General features: G+C 40.9%; 1 protein-coding gene across 1 annotated transcript in view; it reads left to right on the forward strand.

The window, feature by feature from the left end:
- LOC120926663 (multidrug and toxin extrusion protein 2-like) overlaps positions 1-17,191 on the forward strand; it is a 243,587-nt gene that overhangs the window by 168,022 nt on the left and 58,374 nt on the right. The window contains exons 12-13 of the mRNA XM_040336787.1: positions 10,422-10,497; positions 17,063-17,132. Coding sequence (XP_040192721.1) covers positions 10,422-10,497; positions 17,063-17,132 — 146 coding nt within the window. The remainder of the gene's footprint in view (positions 1-10,421; positions 10,498-17,062; positions 17,133-17,191) is intronic.

Below are 17,191 nucleotides of genomic sequence, written 5' to 3' on the forward strand. Positions count from 1 at the left end.
TCAAATGGAAGGCCGGGAATCATCTTCTCCTGTTCCTTGTAACCCTCCTTGCAGCAGATCTTCCACGGACCCGTCCACGGCCCCTTGCAGGTCGGGATGATGTGGAAGCAGGAGGAGTTAGCAGGTGTTGTGCAGGATAGGCCGGGTCACTCAGCTCAGTGTCATCGGTCAGCCAGCCCTGGTGCAGCCATAAAAGCACCTGGTTCATGAGGTTCCTGGCACGCCTCTGACCGTCCTCCCCCGCTTGGGACAATTCGTGGGCCACATACGCACTGTAGGCCTCAGTGGGGTTGAGGGGGGCCCTCATTAAGGCGCTAGCCTCCCTTATCATTCGGAGGCTCTCATCCTCCACCTGCCTCCTGCGCCTCATTAGGCCTGTTTGCCTGACCCGGGGGGGGAGGGAGTTGCCTGGTGGGGCTGACCGTGGGCCTGGGGCCCTCCTGGCTGGTGCTGGGCCCGGCCTCCTCCTCCTGGCTGACAATGACCCCTTCCTCCTGGCTGGCAGGCAGCTCAGCATCATTAGCCGATATTTCCTGGCTGCTCCCTTCTTCCTGTGTCAAAAAAAGTGACATGTTTTACAATTTTGCACCAGCAAATCACACACATTTTCATGCTCTAGACTGGTTTGTTTTATCTTACTTTAAACTTGAATAGACTCTCCTTCTGATCCCTGCACTTGGCATCCATGACCCCTATTTTTATGACCATGACTTTTATAGTCCATTTTTTGGTTTGGGATTACAATATCAACTCAATAAACAAACAAGAATTAGCAGCCCAAAAACATTTTTTAAAATACTCTACCTCATCAGAAGTGGAGAGTCGCAGATTTTCATGCCTGCCAGCCAGCCCCTCACCGTCCTCCTCCTGGCTGTGGTGATCCGTGGAAGGTCTGCTGCCCTGCTGTCTGGGAGGAAGGCTTGACATTGATTGCCGGCCATCCATTTGATCCCCCAAAAACTCCAGCTCCTGGTAGTACCACAGACTTGGCTCCGTGGACTCTCTTGCTGCTGCTCCTGATCTTTGCTCCCGAAGTTCTCTTCTTTTTGATCGGTATGCGGCCCTCAGGTTATTCATTTTGGTCTTCACCATGTTGCCTGTGCAGCCGGGAACCCATGTCTGCATATATGTAGCTATTTCAGCAAGTGCTGCCCTTCGTCGGTCCCGCTTTGAATAGTTGGGATGTTTGGAATCCCAAAGTAGGGGCATTTCCCTAAACTTCTCTATGAGACGAGAAATTATCTCCTTTCCCACGATTGTTTCCATTTGGGATTTGTAGTACGAAAATTGAAGATGAACACTGTTAAACCAAAAAAAAAAAAAACATTAAAAAATGCCCATCATTCCCATTGTATTCATATGTGGCCCCAGATTGATCTTGTACTATGCAAACACAGTGTCTCCTGCAGCCAAAATGCTGGCCAGCTCTGCCCCATTGTTGTGACCAAAAATTAGTTCACATGCAGACCCTTTTTCAAATCATTTTGCTAAATACGTGTAATCTAGACCCATCCACAAATTTTGAGATTGAGACCTTTCATCAAGGCACTATTTAATGTGTACTTAGCCTGCCCCTCATCATTCCGGACATATAAATACACTTCCTAATAACCTCTGGCCAACCAACACAGAACAATACTTGCATGATCACAATACACCTGGCAAAAAATACAAATAGGTAGAGCATTCTTCACATCTAGATTTAAGTGATGTGTAAAAGCATTGTGAGAATTAAATTCAGTTTGGGGGGACACAATAAACATACTAAGTTGCGTTAAAAGGCTGCAAACAACAGACAAAACCACAATCCCATGGCTCTCAAGTTTCTAGGCCTCTGCTGATCCCATGTTTACATTTTTTACCTTATCTCTAGCTCCTCGTGCAGCTCAATGAAATAATCTCCGCGTAAGCAACGTAATCACGTCGGTTCCCTTTTATAGACTCCGCGTGTGCGTGACACACCGCTTTCGTCACCATTGCCATGCCCCCTAATCAATGTTAATTCTCAAAATCTGGCGTTAACTGTGTTACTGCTGTCAAATGTTCTACTAATCTCCGCGTAAGCAACGTAATCACGTAGGTTCCCTTTAACAGACTCCGCGTGTGCGTGACACATCGTCACCATTGCCATGCCCCCTAATCAATGTTAATTCTCAAAATCTGGCGTTAACTGTGTTACTGCTGTCAAATGTTCTACTAATCTCCGCGTAAGCAACGTAATCACGTAGGTTCCCTTTAACAGACTCCGCGTGTGCGTGACACATCGTCACCATTGCCATGCCCCCTAATCAATGTTAATTCTCAAAATCTGGCGTTAACTGTGTTACTGCTGTGAAACGGGCGAATAATCTCCGCGTAACCTACGTAATCACGTCTTATTCATTCTCTACACTCCGCGTATGTATGAACCACCGCCCTCGTCCATGATGGGACATTTCCTGGTTTCCACGCCCCTAATCTCTGTGGGGATGAAAGATGGCGATGACAGGCGAGCATGCACGGAGCTCTCAGGCCAGAAGTGAGGGGACAGAGGCAGGAACGTCCCGATCCCGGCCTAAACGTTATAAGGCAACTAATATGTCTTTTGACGAAATGGTGGAGCTGGTAGAGATTATGCGGAGGAAGGACTATGATGGGCAATATGGCCCATACAAGACCCCCAACCGCAGGAAGGGGGAAATTATGGAGAAGGTGGCACGTAAAATGCAGAGGATGTTTGGCATCGCAAGGTCCAAGGAGCAGCTACAGAAGCGGTGGTCCGACTTAAAGCTCCGTGAGCCACATCAACTCAAGAAAATAAAAAAAATCCTCAAAAAAAGTAAGTTATTTTTTGGTTTGAGGGGTGGGGACAATTGTATTATTTGAATGTTTGGTCAGGTACATTTCTACATCTGTATCCTTGGCCTGGTTGTACTTCTGAAAACCTGTTTAAAGAATTGTATTTATCAAAATATCATTTGCTTGGCCAACGACTGTTAATAGGAAACCTTGTTCACATCAGGTTGCTTCTCAAAAATACGATGTTGGCCCAGGAACAACACACCTGGACATGCCTCTCTTGCCAAAAACATTGTTTGTAAACATTGTGGAAAAATGTATTAATCGAACAATTAAATCCAAGAATGGGAAATGCAAACAGTGCTACTAAGCAGGTGTTTTCATATCTCTAATCCAGAGCACCTGTGTCTCCCCCAAAAGATTACACTAAAATGTGGATGGTCTCAGCTCAAAATTTGAAGGGGGGGACATCCATGTGTGTCACTTTGCTAAAAAGGGACTTAATCAGAGCTTGGCCTAGAAGTCATCCTAAAATGTAGGTTTGGGGTGATAAGACAACTAAATATTTTTTTAAAAAAGCCTCTAAACTTCTATGCAATGTGTGCGATTTCTGCTCTACAATATCTGTGTGCTGATGAGTATACCTTTTTTTTGGTTATTCTTTCTAGGGGAAAGAAGACGCCAGCAATTCGAGGAGGCAGAGAGGGCCAGACACGCCCGGGATCTGCCATCTGGCCATGTGGAGGAGGAGGATGTGGAGGAGGAGGATGTGGAGGAGGAGGATGTGGAGGAGGAGGAAGGAAGACAGGAGGATGTGGAGGAGGAGGTGGAAGGAAGAGATAAGGATGTGGAGGAGGAGGAGGAAGGAAGAGAGGATGATGGCGTAATTTTAGATCTGGTAGTTGTTGAGGAGGAAGATGAAATTCAAGAAGAAGATTTTGGAGATTTTGAAGATGGTGGATTGGTGGAAGAAGAAGAAGGAGGAGTTTATGAAGATGGAGAAGTGGTGGAGGAGGAAATCAACACGACATCAGGTCAGTGTCATCCCAGCTTGATAGGGCAAAACAGATGTAGTTCGGGTTGCCACCTCATCCCTTTAATCCCGAACACATATGGATTACACATGTTCTGTGGCTAATGTAATGCAGATATGGCACCAGGTGAGTTAAATTACCAGCTTTTAATCAGCAACAGAACCTGTGTAATTAATATGTGTTCTGGTTTAAAGGGATGAGGTGGCAACCCTAGATGTATCTAGGCCGGTCAAATGGCTAATTTTATATTTTTTCTACATTTTGTAGGGGATGAAGATGCTGTTCCACATTTTTCTCGGGCAAGTGCGGGAATTATTATCCAGCAAGTAATGGAGTGCAGCAGCGAGATGGCGAATATGCGTCAACAGATGGTTCAGATGGAACAGAATGTGCGCAATATAATTGTCGACTGCTGCACCGAGCTGGACACTATGCGGCAAAGAATGGTGGTTATAGAGCAAAACTATAAGAACATCATTGACATGATGGGCCGTGTCAAAGACTAAACCAACCCCCCCCCGCCCATCCCCCAACCTGTTTTTATGTCTGACTCAGCAACACGCCAAAATTTGAAGATGCACACACAGTGTGTCAACATGTGCTATCTGCCATCACAGAATATAGAATATCTGTGCTTTGTGGGTACAACCCCCTCCTCGATTGTCAAATATTTTTCGAGGAAGGGTTTGCTCCCACAAAACCCAGACATTGTTCACCCATGATGGCAGATAGCACATGTCGCCATTTTAAAGTCTTTTGTTGTGGTATAACTGACATTTGGCGAATAGCACTGAATGTGTGCATCTTCAAATTTTGGCGTGTTCCGGTGTGACCTCACACCATGACTGTTTTTGGGAATGCAAAAGTGACACATTTGTGGTTTTATTTTTTGGGACATGTTTTATATTTTTTAGTTTAAAAATGGCTTCCAATCAACAAGCCATACAAAACAGAAAAAGTGAACAAAAAAATAAAAAAATAATGTAAAAAAATCAAAAATTAGATCACCAAAAAAAGATTGGTTAACACATCGATCCCAAAAATGAGATCAATCTTTTTAATGGAATTCCAAAAAAAAACACAAAAAAAAAAAAAAATAAAAAGTAAAAAATAATCTAAAAAAAAATGTTTTGAAATATTTCCAAAAAAAATATAAAATATTATTGGGTGAACAAATAGGTTTTAAAAATGTGATCAATATTTTCACACAAAATTACGCCAAAAAAGAATGAACAAATCCAAAAGGTCCAAAATCTGCACCAATATTTTTAAAAATAAAAAAATAAAAAATTTTTATGACACCAAAAAGATTTTGTGACGTTTACAGTTGTTAAATCCATTTTTGGGGGGAAAAATTGTACAATTGTACAACATTGTTTGTGAACACCAAAAAAAAATATACAAAATGGTTTTGAACAAAAAAAAAAAAATGGATACGTAAATAAAAAATAAATAAATAAAAAAACCTTGAAAAATAAAAATGTTGGCATGTTTAATACCAAAATTATTCCTTAAATAAAAAAAAAGGAAAAAGCTGACAATAAAATTTTTTTTTTGAAAATCATTACAAGGAGTGGCTTGATTATTTAAGATGCTGAATACCCAGTTTGGAGATGAGTGAATAATGTGCAATTGTGTTTATTTACTAAAACCTGAACCATACATTTGGCACTAGAAGTGCACTATTTTTTTTGCAAACCAGGAAGACAGAAAAAAATAGAAAAAGCAGTAATGACAAACAACTGTATAAAGTCCAATGGTCTAATTATTTATTAGTTCTGTGAATATTCCTTTCTTTTGGGGGCCAAATTAGAAAGAAATATGATCTGGCATAGCAATGGCCCCCCGACCCATGAAGTACGCAACATATTTGTCGCGTACCTCACGAGCAGATTGGGTGCCAATGCCAGCGCGACCAGTGACCAGCCCAGGGAGAGGATCTGAGAGTAGTCTTGCCTCAGAAACGCTGTCGGATAGGTACGTCTGGGAATGCCTGCGTAAAAAGTTGTGCAAAATGCAGCAGGCAAATACAACGGTGTTCAATTTATATTCCGCCAGATGTATAGCTGTCAGGAACAGGCGGAACCGGTTGGTGAGGATCCCAAAGGCATTCTCGACTACCCTCCGAGCCCTGGACAACCGATAATTGAACACCTTCCTCTGTAAGGTGAGGGTCCTCTGGGGAAAAGGCCGCATTAGGTGAGGTCCAAGCCCGAATGCCTCGTCCGCTAGGAACACAAACGGAAGTCCTTCCACATTGTCTTCATCTGGTGGCAGTGCCAGATCACCAGTTTGGAGACGATCGTAGAATTCTGTCTGCGAGAACACTCCCCCATCTGACATCCGGCCGTTCTTCCCCACGTCCACATAGAGAAACTCATACTGTGCCGACACCACCGCCATCAACACAATACTATGATAACCCTTGTAATTATAATAGTAGGACCCCGAGTGGGGTGGGGGCACAATGCGGACGTGCTTCCCATTTATTGCTCCACCGCAGTTCGGAAAATCACAACGCTGGGCAAATTGGGAAGCCACAGACTGCCATTCCTGTGGTGTGGAGGGTAGCTGTGGGGACAAACAAAAAAAGAGATTTAGTACTTTGGCACATAAACATTGCAAACAAAATCCAAAAACCATCATTGTGCAACATCAACAACAGGATTCACATTTCCCACAAGCATTGTGAAGTGAGTATTTCTTTTTTAAAATATAGGCCCACTTAATTATCAGACTCCACATCCCTCTGATGATAGAGCAAGAAACTATTTTCGGGGGGGGGGAGGGGGGAGGGGCAGAGCTACAATTGATTAGCCAAAAAATAACCAACAATTTAGGCTAGGTGTGTTTGGGCCTAGGAAAGCATGCTGGACAGGTTTATGGTGGGTAAGGACAAAATATGCAGGTAGGCCCAAAACAAACATGTAAAGGTTAACAACATGCATGGGGAGAAAAGGGAACATCCCACACACAGCAGATTACAATCTCAGGGTTATTAGGGAAGAGAAAAAAAAATGACTTTCTCACACATTTAAAAAAAAAAATTGTGGTGTTCAAATTAGGGAACTTACCTTAATATACTCCTCCTGCAAAACATGTATGATGGCAGTACACGTCTCCTGTATGATGACCCCAAGTGACTGGGAAGAGATGCCTGTCGAGAACTTGAGGTCCTGCAGGCTCCTCCCAGTCGCCAGGTACCGCAACGTGGCAATAAGCCTCTGCTCGGCCGTGATGGCATCGCGCATCACAGTGTCCTGCCTCGTGATATAGGGGGACAGAAGTTCCAGCAGACGGTTGAATACGGGGTCCGTCATGCGGAGAAAATTCCGAAAATCATCCGGATTATTCTCCTGGAGTTCCCTAAGCAGAGGCATATGAGAAAACTGGTCACGCTGGCGCAACCAATTCTTGGTCCAGAAACGCCTCCTCCCAGTGTTCCTGGCCAATAAACAGGTTCGCTGGACATGGCCATAAGCAATCCCATAACCAGCACCAATTAGCGAGAATCGACGCTGCTGCTCCATCATGGATTCAAACCGGCCGGCTGGTCAGTCAAGAACACACTCCAACAGAAAGCACTCGCAAATCCAGCACAACCTGCTAAGCCCGCACGACACACAGATACGAGCGCACAGTACGCGGAAACGTGCTGAAAGCCTGTGCCCGAATGCCAACTGCAAACCCGCAAGCAAACGCACTGAACCCCAGAATACCTACTGTCAAAACGCGGAGACTGAAAAGCACGAATCGGCTCTAACCAAACCTTCACTAGCACGCGGTCACACGGAACTAGCAAAAGCGGAACAGAGGGCGGCGCCGTTGACTTTGGTCTTCACCTTTATAGTGACGTCTTACGTGGTTTACGTTGCATACATTCTGGTTCGCGGAGATTTTTGGGCGCTAGTGTGTACGTTCCAGCGGATCAACAGATAAATCCGTCGATCCGCTGAAACCGATCCGCGGATAAATTTCAGCGGATGGATTCTATCGTGTGTATGGGGCCAAAGGCTTATCATTTATTTCATTGTGGTGAGTTTGAACCCCGACGGGGCAAGTGTTCACAAGTGGATTGAGAGGATTTTGGTGGAAGGTGCACGCTGCTACATTCTTCTTTTTAAACACTCCTTCTTGGACATTTTTCATCTGCTGTCCTACATCTACCTTGGATTTCATGGTGGTAGCGATTACGCCACCTAATGATTAGCGCTGTGCTTTATTTTATTGAATTGACTTACCTTTTTCATCAATAAGCGTTAGAGTGCTATTTTGTATATGTTTTCTTTTTTAAACAGCTGCTTCCGTTTAGGTTGTCTGTTATTTAATTAGCAGATAATTTTATATTTATATTGTTATTCTTTACTCTTGGTTTTGCATAGGTATTTATATCCAGGTGGCGCTAAGCAGTGTATATTAGGCCTTCTTATACACTATTGCAATAACCATTTTTACTGGGTGACACCTAAATCTGTGACATTTGCAGGGGTAATGTGGGGGTCAGCCACTGGGCTCAACAAAATAAAAAATAAAACTAGATGAGCTCACAAGGAGTTTGCTGTAACTGTGATGTTAGTACAGTGATCTCCCCACCTAGCTATTGTGTTCTGACAGGCAGCACCCCCACCAAAACACACCGGTCAGTGCTCATAGCCATTGGCTGCGAGTGCTGATCGGATGCCGATTGGCAGCTGTTTTTCCAGCATGCCTGGGCGCATGGGCAGCTTTTGTTAGATACGCTTCTGTACACATGGGTCGAATGTCAGCTGGGTTTCTGTTGAACTTTTTTTAAAGTTTTAGACAGAGTGGAGAAAGATTAGAACTATTAGGCCGCGTACACAAAACCGATGAAAACGGACTGAAGGACCTTTTCATCGGACCAAACCGACCGTGTGTGGGCCCCATCGGTCAGTTATCCTTCGGTCAAAAAATGTAGAACTTGCTTTAAAATTGAACTGATGGACGCCTAACCGATAGGTCAAAACCGACGGTTAGTATGTAAAAGCATTGGTTAAAAATCCACGCATGCCCAGAATCAAGTCGACGCATGCTTGGAAGCATTAAACTTCGTTTTTTTCAGCTTGTCGTTGTGTTTTACGTCACCGCGTTCTGACCCGATCGGTTATTTAACCTATGGTGTGTAGGCACATCAGACCATCAGTCAGCTTCATCGGATAACCGATGAGAACGGTCCGAAGGACCGTTCTCATTGGATGGACTGATCATGTGTACAGGGCTTTAGGGTTTTATTGCTGTCTGTGCCACTGTTAGGGAAATTCACCCTCTCTAGTTGTCCTGTTTACCATTGTCATTAAAAGTGAAGTAAAAGAAAACCCCAAATTTTGCGTTGTCCCCAGAAAAGTAATAGAGGGGAAATTGACACTACTTCCGGTGATCTGGATGTCCTCAAGGAATTCCCTTAATTTGCAGGGATTTCCTCTCACTGCCTGTTTTAGCTATAGTACAGGAAGTAAAGGTATAGCTCCCCAATGGACACTGATGGGAAAAAATAAACTCAGTTATAACCCTTCCTTACTCTATCCAAAATGAAAAAAATAAATAAAAATAATTCCCTATAGTTCTACTTAAAGAGGGGGATTTCCCTTTACTTTGGAGACATTTTTTTCCTTTCTGTTCTGTCTTTGGGGACAAACTTTGAAGGGAAATCCTCCAGAAAATTTTAAAACAAAAAAACATATAGCCAGATTCAGTAAGAATTACGACGGCGTATCAGTAGATACGCCGTCGTAAGTCCGAATCTGCGCCGTCGTATCTTCAAGCGTATTCTCAAACTGAGATACGCTTAAATGTTGCTAACATACGACCGGCGTAAGCCTCCTACGCCGTCGTATCTTAGCATATTTACGCTGGCCGCTAGGGGCGTGTACGTTGATTTACATCTAGAATATGTAAATTAGCAAGATACGCCGATTCACGAATGTACTTGCGCCCGATACGCTGTTTACATAAGGCGTTTTTCAGGCATAAAGATAAACCACCAAAAAGATGGAGCAGCCCATGCAAGGTATGGACGACGGAACAGCCGCCGTATTTTACGTTATTTGCGTAAGCGTACGTGAATAGGGCTGGGCGTAGGTGACATTCACGTCGAAAGCATTGAGTATTTCCGACATAATTCTGAGCATGTGCCGTACAAACGGCCCTCATTTACATGGGGTCACGATTCATTACCATACAACACGCCCCCTACCTGCCTATTTTGAATTTTTTTGGGCCATTTGCACTACGCCGACGTATCTGGCAAGTGCTTTGTGAATACAGTACTTGCCTCACTATGTTACGTCGGCGTAGTGCAAATGGGATGCGCTACGCCGGCATAAAGATACGCCGCCGTACGTGAATCTAGCTAAAAGTTTCTAACCCACTCAATACAAACAAAAATGAATGGCTAAAGATACACAATACTAGTCAGGGCCAGAGAACATTTGAAAAACATTAAACTTGCATTTGTTTTCATTGTACAATTTTCTTAGGCTTGCTATAACACTTTTGATTTGGTTACTGTTATTTGATGGATTAGTGGGCATATACCAAGCAGTTCAAACATTAAATTATTTTTCAGACTAACCTGTACTTTCTGTTTTTCAGCATGTGTTTGCTTGTTGATCAGCAGTGCTATACTTGCACTGAGAAATGTCATGGGTTATGTGTTTACAAATGATATGTGAGTAATATGAGATGATTAACTTCTTCTAATCAATTAAATCAATGATTTATTAGTCATCTTGAGTTTTTGTAGGTTTTGTTAAAAAAGGAGTGATTTTCAACAACGTATCATGTCATGTGTTGTCGTGAACCCCCCCCACTATCAAGGAAAACATATTTTAGAAGACCAGTATTATTTGACAAGGACTTTAGGGGTCAGTTACAATATCTTTGGTGTGCAGCATAAGCCTAATAAGCACCTTGAACCAGGAAAGGAGGCTTTGGCCAATGATGAATTTAAAAAATCTATAATTGTGGGACAGAAGGGGATTATGGCCAAAGAATGCTTTTACTGGGATGCATAATCAGGGCCATGCTGGTGTAGCACTTAATCCCAAAGGAGCCTCTGTTTTCTCTTTCCCTGTTCCCAGAGCCCATGATTCTGAAAGCATCACCACTGAAGAGGGGATATGTATGCGAACAATATACATAATATACAATAATAATAATATTAATAATAGTAATAGAATAAACAAAGAAATAGAAAAAGCAATAACCCTTCAAACAAAGAGTATGCAGTTGGTAATAAGCAAACAACCCTAAACCCTATACTTAGGAAGATCCTGTTTAAAGTCAATGCTAAGACAATAGTTTACCAGTCTTTGTCAAACTTTGGGCATGGGGGTGGGGGTAGATATGGAACAATTATAACTCCACAGAGGCACCGTCCCTGAAAGATACAAAGTTCAAACTAAAAATAAAGTGGGATGGGACTTTGAGTGTGCCTCGGTGGGGTTTAAATAATAATCTATACCACAATTAAAAAAAATATAGTAAAACGTTATTTGCCATCCATTGATGGAAGGTTTAAAACATTTTACAGTCTGAAAGAGAATACAGTTTACTGTTTCTTTGGTCCAGGGTGTGCAGGTCCTGGTGGTGTCAAAAATGTGGCCTATGCATTTTGTGAGAAACCTTCAGGAAGGATCCAGGGCGGGTGTTGATGGTGAGTGAGAGCGACAGTGGAGAGATCTGGAAGAGACATACCAGGGGATATAGGTGTAAAGCCAGAGGAAGAGACTGTGGAGTGTGTGTAAAATCGATGCACCCATGAGGGCGGCAGGATTTGCAGGTCAGACTTGCTGGGATCAGTAGTCCATCACCATTTTATCTTGCTGCCATAAAGGGGTACTGCAGGCCCCGGCCTACAAAAGGTCATCAAGTAAATTAACTGGGACTTATTTAGAGTGAGATCTAGTCATGTTCTGATGGCGTGACAGGATTACTAAGAATAATGGGGGGAAAATAATGCACAAACCACACTAAGCAGAGAATAGCTACAAATAATATATTAACTAACATCCACCATAACAATACTAATAAAGTAAAATAAAGAAGAATGGTGGTAAAGGAATATAAAATCCCTAGCAGCAGCCACAACTAAAATAGTGTTCGCACACTGATAACATATGAGGAATGGGAGGTGTTGGGGCGCTTGCTATTAATTGTGATAAATAGAACAACATTAACTAAAAATGATAGCAAATTAATAAATAAATATAGTGCATATAAATCAAGCTAATAGTGCTAATATTAAAGTGATAATTAATGAGAAAATGCAAACATAACAATGAAGAATAAACATATGATCTTCATGCAAAGGGTGATCCTCAGTAATAAAATCCAATCTCATGCAAAAATAGATAATAAAGATAATATGTCCATAAAGTTCAAGAAGTGCAAAGTGAAACAAAATTGCATTCCACCGCAAAAGTGACAGGTGCTCAGGTGCTCCACTCCTTTTTTTACAAGCCTCTCACCTCAGCTGGCTTGTAACATAAGCCTCCCAGTATTAATGGCAGCAGTAGACTATCCAGGATTTAGCACTTCAGCACTTCCAGGGCTGACGATCTCCAGCAGCTCTCAATAACAGGACCAGGCTCCCAGCAGTGGGGCTCCATAGTGCAGTATTGATAAAAACTAACGTTTAATCCGACAATCACACACTTACATTTAGGTAGAATAATAACAGCATAAACCCAAGTAACCACCGCTCTCGGCCATGAGCGGGGCTGATGTCACCGACGGCTCTCCTCCTCCCTCACACGTTACGTGACTGGTCACGCCACTTAATCATAGGGCATGGAGCCATAGGTGAAAGGGGATGACTTAATACTAAGCCGCGCCATCAGGGAGACGGATGTCAACATGTCGGCGGGCACAATCCATACTTTCTGAAGTTAATAACAATATTTAATTGGCGATTGAAATGCCATCTCAGAAATAAATAAATAAGGAATAATTAAAATATAATTTAAAACTCTGTAATGCGGCCATTAGGTGCTCCCTCCTGTGGTTAATCAATGATAAAGCAACCTAATACAAAAAATAATGTGGACGTACTCCCTCCTGTGGTTGATAGCCAATATAGCAGTAAATTACATTAACCATCTATGGGGACATGAAAGAACCTCCTCTAATGACCAATAAATAACATAAAACAATAAAATGTTGAATACATCGCTCACAATATTGAATATTAAAATAAGTCCATAAAATTCCTAAAATATATAATAATTTAAATCATATGAACTCCACGACGGTAATCAAATATTAAATTAATTAATTAAATTTAAGAAACAAGGCCAGATACTCAGGGCATACTATCACCTCAAAAAATGTGTCAATCTGAGATACTGGAAAGAGGTATAAAATTCTAGGAAAAAAGAATGGAGCTGAGATATTGAAAGCTAACAGGGATAAGGAAATATATAAAATATATCTTCGGAATATTAAAATATTGGGAAGGAAACTACAACTGCAGATTAAAAATTTGAAATAAAACAATTTAAATCAAAATCCACGTTGTGCCCATGAGGTGATAAATTGCAAAGTTCATGTATCCAACGGGATTCAGTCTGTTGATTTTTTTGACCATATTATCCCCCCTCCAATGGGGTTTATATTTCTCTATACCCCATACCTTTAGGGACGAGGGATCTCTATTGTGATACTGGTCATAGTAAACGGGATAGGCTGTGCTTAGGAAAACCATTTTTTATATTCTGGGTATGTTCACAGAGTCTTTTCCAAAGCTCTCTTTTGGTTCTTCCTACATACTGAATCTTACAGGGGCACTCCAAGAGGTAAACTACCCCTTCAGTATTGCAACAAATAAAATCTTTAATTTTGAATTTCTTTCCTGTAAAAGCAGACACAGTAAAGGCCTTCTAAATAAAAAAGAAGGAGTATACCTACAACCAACAGGATGTAGGATTCCTGTCATATATACTCTTCAGAAAATCCATAAATCCAAAGAAGATTCACCGGGAAGGCCTATTGTAAACGGAATTAACTCTGTAGGGGCAAGAATAGGAGAGTATATCGACTGGTTCCTTCAAACTTTAGTGAGAAAAACTGAATCATATCTTAGGGATACTAAGCATTTGATATAATTATTGGATGCCATTAATTTAGATTATCACACATTTTATTTGGCTACAGCTGATGTTTCATCAGTATATACAATTATTAATCACAAAAAGCCATACAAGCAACAAATTGGGCATTGAATGGTCTGAGTGACCTAAAAACTGTACAAAAAAAGTTCATTGCTAATTGCTTGGAATACAGCTTAGACCATAATTTTTTGGTATGAAGATAATTATTACAAATCTGTGGCATATCAATGGGCGCGAAGTATGCGCCAAGTGTAGTCAACCTTTATATGGCAGAATGGGAAGAAGATGTATTGTACAACAGAAAACCACAGCAACTGCTTTTATACAAACGTTTTATAGATGATATTTTAATTATTTGGGCGGGGGATAGGGAGAGTCATTGATTTTGGTTTTTATCTAAACACTAATGATAAAAACATCAAACTTACATGGGAGATAAGCAATGAAAAAATCAATTTTCTCGACTTAGTGATTATCAGAGACGGAGAAACTCTGATTACACAGACGCATTTCAAAACAGTCGATAGAAATAGCTACTTACCTCTGGATAGTTGTCATCATACCCCCTGGTTGGACAATATACCAAAAGGTAAATTTTTGAGATTGAGAAGAAATTGTACCAAGACGGAGGTATTTCTTAAGCAGGCAAATTCATCTGCAAAAGGTTTGTGGAAAAAGGCTACAAACAGGACTTTATTAAAAAGAAAATAGAAGTGTCTCAGCTTTGAAAAGAGACACTTTAATTAAAGACTCAACAAAAAATTACACTTTTGCTGGTGGAGTGCCCTTTGTAATGGATTACAATGCACAGTACAAACAAATTGAGACTATTTGTAGAAAATATTGGTATATTGTGAAAGCCGACCGCCACTTGGGAACAATATTGCCTGAAAAACCTGTATTCACATATTGTAGAGCTCCCACGTTGAGGGACATGATCGCATAAAATGTATTGGATCCTCCTTCAAAGGAGGCTTTTTCATTTTTCAATGAAAAAGGTTACTTTCCATGTAAGACATGCTTTACCTGCAGACATACTAAAGAAAGCAAAAAAAAAGGAAACTTTTAAATCTGCTTTTACAGGAAAGGAATACAAAATTAAAGATTTTATTTGTTGCAATACTGAAGGGGTAGTTTACCTCTTGGAGTGCCTCTGTAAGATTCAGTATGTAGGGAGAACCAAAAGAGAGCTTTGGAAAAGACTCTGTAAACATACCCAGAATATAATTTTTTTTTTTTTTTATAGAGAAATATAAAACCCATTGGAGGGGGGATAATATGGTCAAAAAAATCAGCCAGGCTGAATCCTGTTGGATACATAAACTTTGCACTTTATCACCTCATGGGCACAACGTGGATTTTTATTTAAATTGTTTTATTTCAAAATTTTAATCTGCAGTTGTAGTTTCCTTCCCAATATTTTAATATCCCGAAGATATATTTTATATATTTCCTTATCCCTGTTAGCTTTCATTATCTCAGCTCCATTCTTTTTTGCTAGAATTTTATACCTCTTTCCAGTATCTCAGATTGACACATTTTTTGAGGTAAAACTATGCCCTGAGTATCTGGCCTTGTTTCTTATATTTAATTAATTAATTTAATATTTGATTACTATCGTGGAGTTCATATGATTCAAATTATTATATATTTTAGGAATTTTATGGACTTATTTTAATATTCAATATTGTGACTGATGTATTCAACATTTTATTGTTTTATGTTATTTATTGGTCATTAGAGGAGGTTCTTTCATGTCCCCATAGATGGTTAATGTAATTTACTGCTATTTTGGCTATCAACCACAGGAGGGAGTACATCCACATTATTATTTGTATTAGGTTGCTTTATCATTGATTAACCACAGGAGGGAGCACCTGAGGGCCGCATTACAGAGTTTTAAATTATATTTTAATTATTCCTTATTTATTTATTTCTGAGATGGCATTTCAATCGCCAATTAAATATTGTTATTAACTTCAGAAAGTATGGATTGTGCCCGCCGACATGTTGACATCCATCTCCATGATGGCACGGCTTAGTGTTAAGTCACCCCCTTTCACTTACGGCTCCATACCCTATGATTAAGTGGCGTGACCAGCCACGTAACGCGTGAGGGAGGAGGAGAGCTGTCTGTGACGTCAGCCCCGCTCACGGCCGAGAGCGGTGGTTACTTGTGTTTATGCTGTTATTATTCAACCTAAATGTAAGTGTGTGATTGTCGGATTAAATGTTAATTTTTATCAATACTGCACTATGGAGCCCCTCTTTGTTTTTTATCCACTGCTGGGAGCCTGGTACTGTTATTGAGAGCTGCTGGAGATCGTCAGCCCTGGAAGTGCTGGAGTGTTAAATCCTGGATAGTCTACTGCTGCCATTAATACTGGGAGGCTTATGTTACAAGCCAGCTGAGGTGAGAGGCTTGTGAGAACGAGTGGAGCACCTGAGCACCTGTCACTTTTGCGATGGAATGCAATTTTGTTTCACTTTGCACTTCTTGAACTTTATAGACATATTATCTTTATTATATGTTTTTGCATGAGATTGGATTTTATTACTGAGGATCACCCTTATGGAATTGGTAGCATGAAGATCATATGTGTATTTTTCATTGTTATGAACCAAGTTCAATCCCCTAATAAAATCACAAAACAACAAGCAAGAGACTTTTCATTGATTAAAGGAGTGTGTCTAAAGCCCTGTACACACGATCAGTCCATCCAATGAGAACGGTCGAAGGAGTTCTGGCCATACTTCTCCTTTAAATGGATGAATCCCCCACTGCAAGCTATGTATCCCTGACCAAAATATTACCTGCATCTGGTTGCAGGCGCTGTTTGGCCAACAATATTCCACACAGCACCTTTGACAAAAGTTAATTAAAAAAATGTACTTATGGTGAACTACTGTAGGTGTTACTTACAGGGCCGCCCATGGAGTGAATGTTGGCTGACTTATCATGAACAACTTTATTCTAGTAAATATGCATCTCCACTGGGTATATAAAACTCATAGTACTGTAAAAGGATAATTTATCGAAAAGGGTACAGCTATTAGTAAGCGAAATGGCTATTTTATTTATTTGTCCTAAACATATGTATTTTTTTTTTTGTGTAAATTCAGGGATATTGTTACTTTGGTTTCACGCATCATGCTGCTATTTGCTCCATTTCACCTGTGTGATGGTACAAATGTAAGTATCCCATTATTATCTGTTATAAAAAAATAAGGGATAATTAATAAAACTGTTGC

Source organism: Rana temporaria, chromosome 2 (assembly GCF_905171775.1).
Source record: "Rana temporaria chromosome 2, aRanTem1.1, whole genome shotgun sequence".
Taxonomy (NCBI): domain Eukaryota; kingdom Metazoa; phylum Chordata; class Amphibia; order Anura; family Ranidae; genus Rana; species Rana temporaria.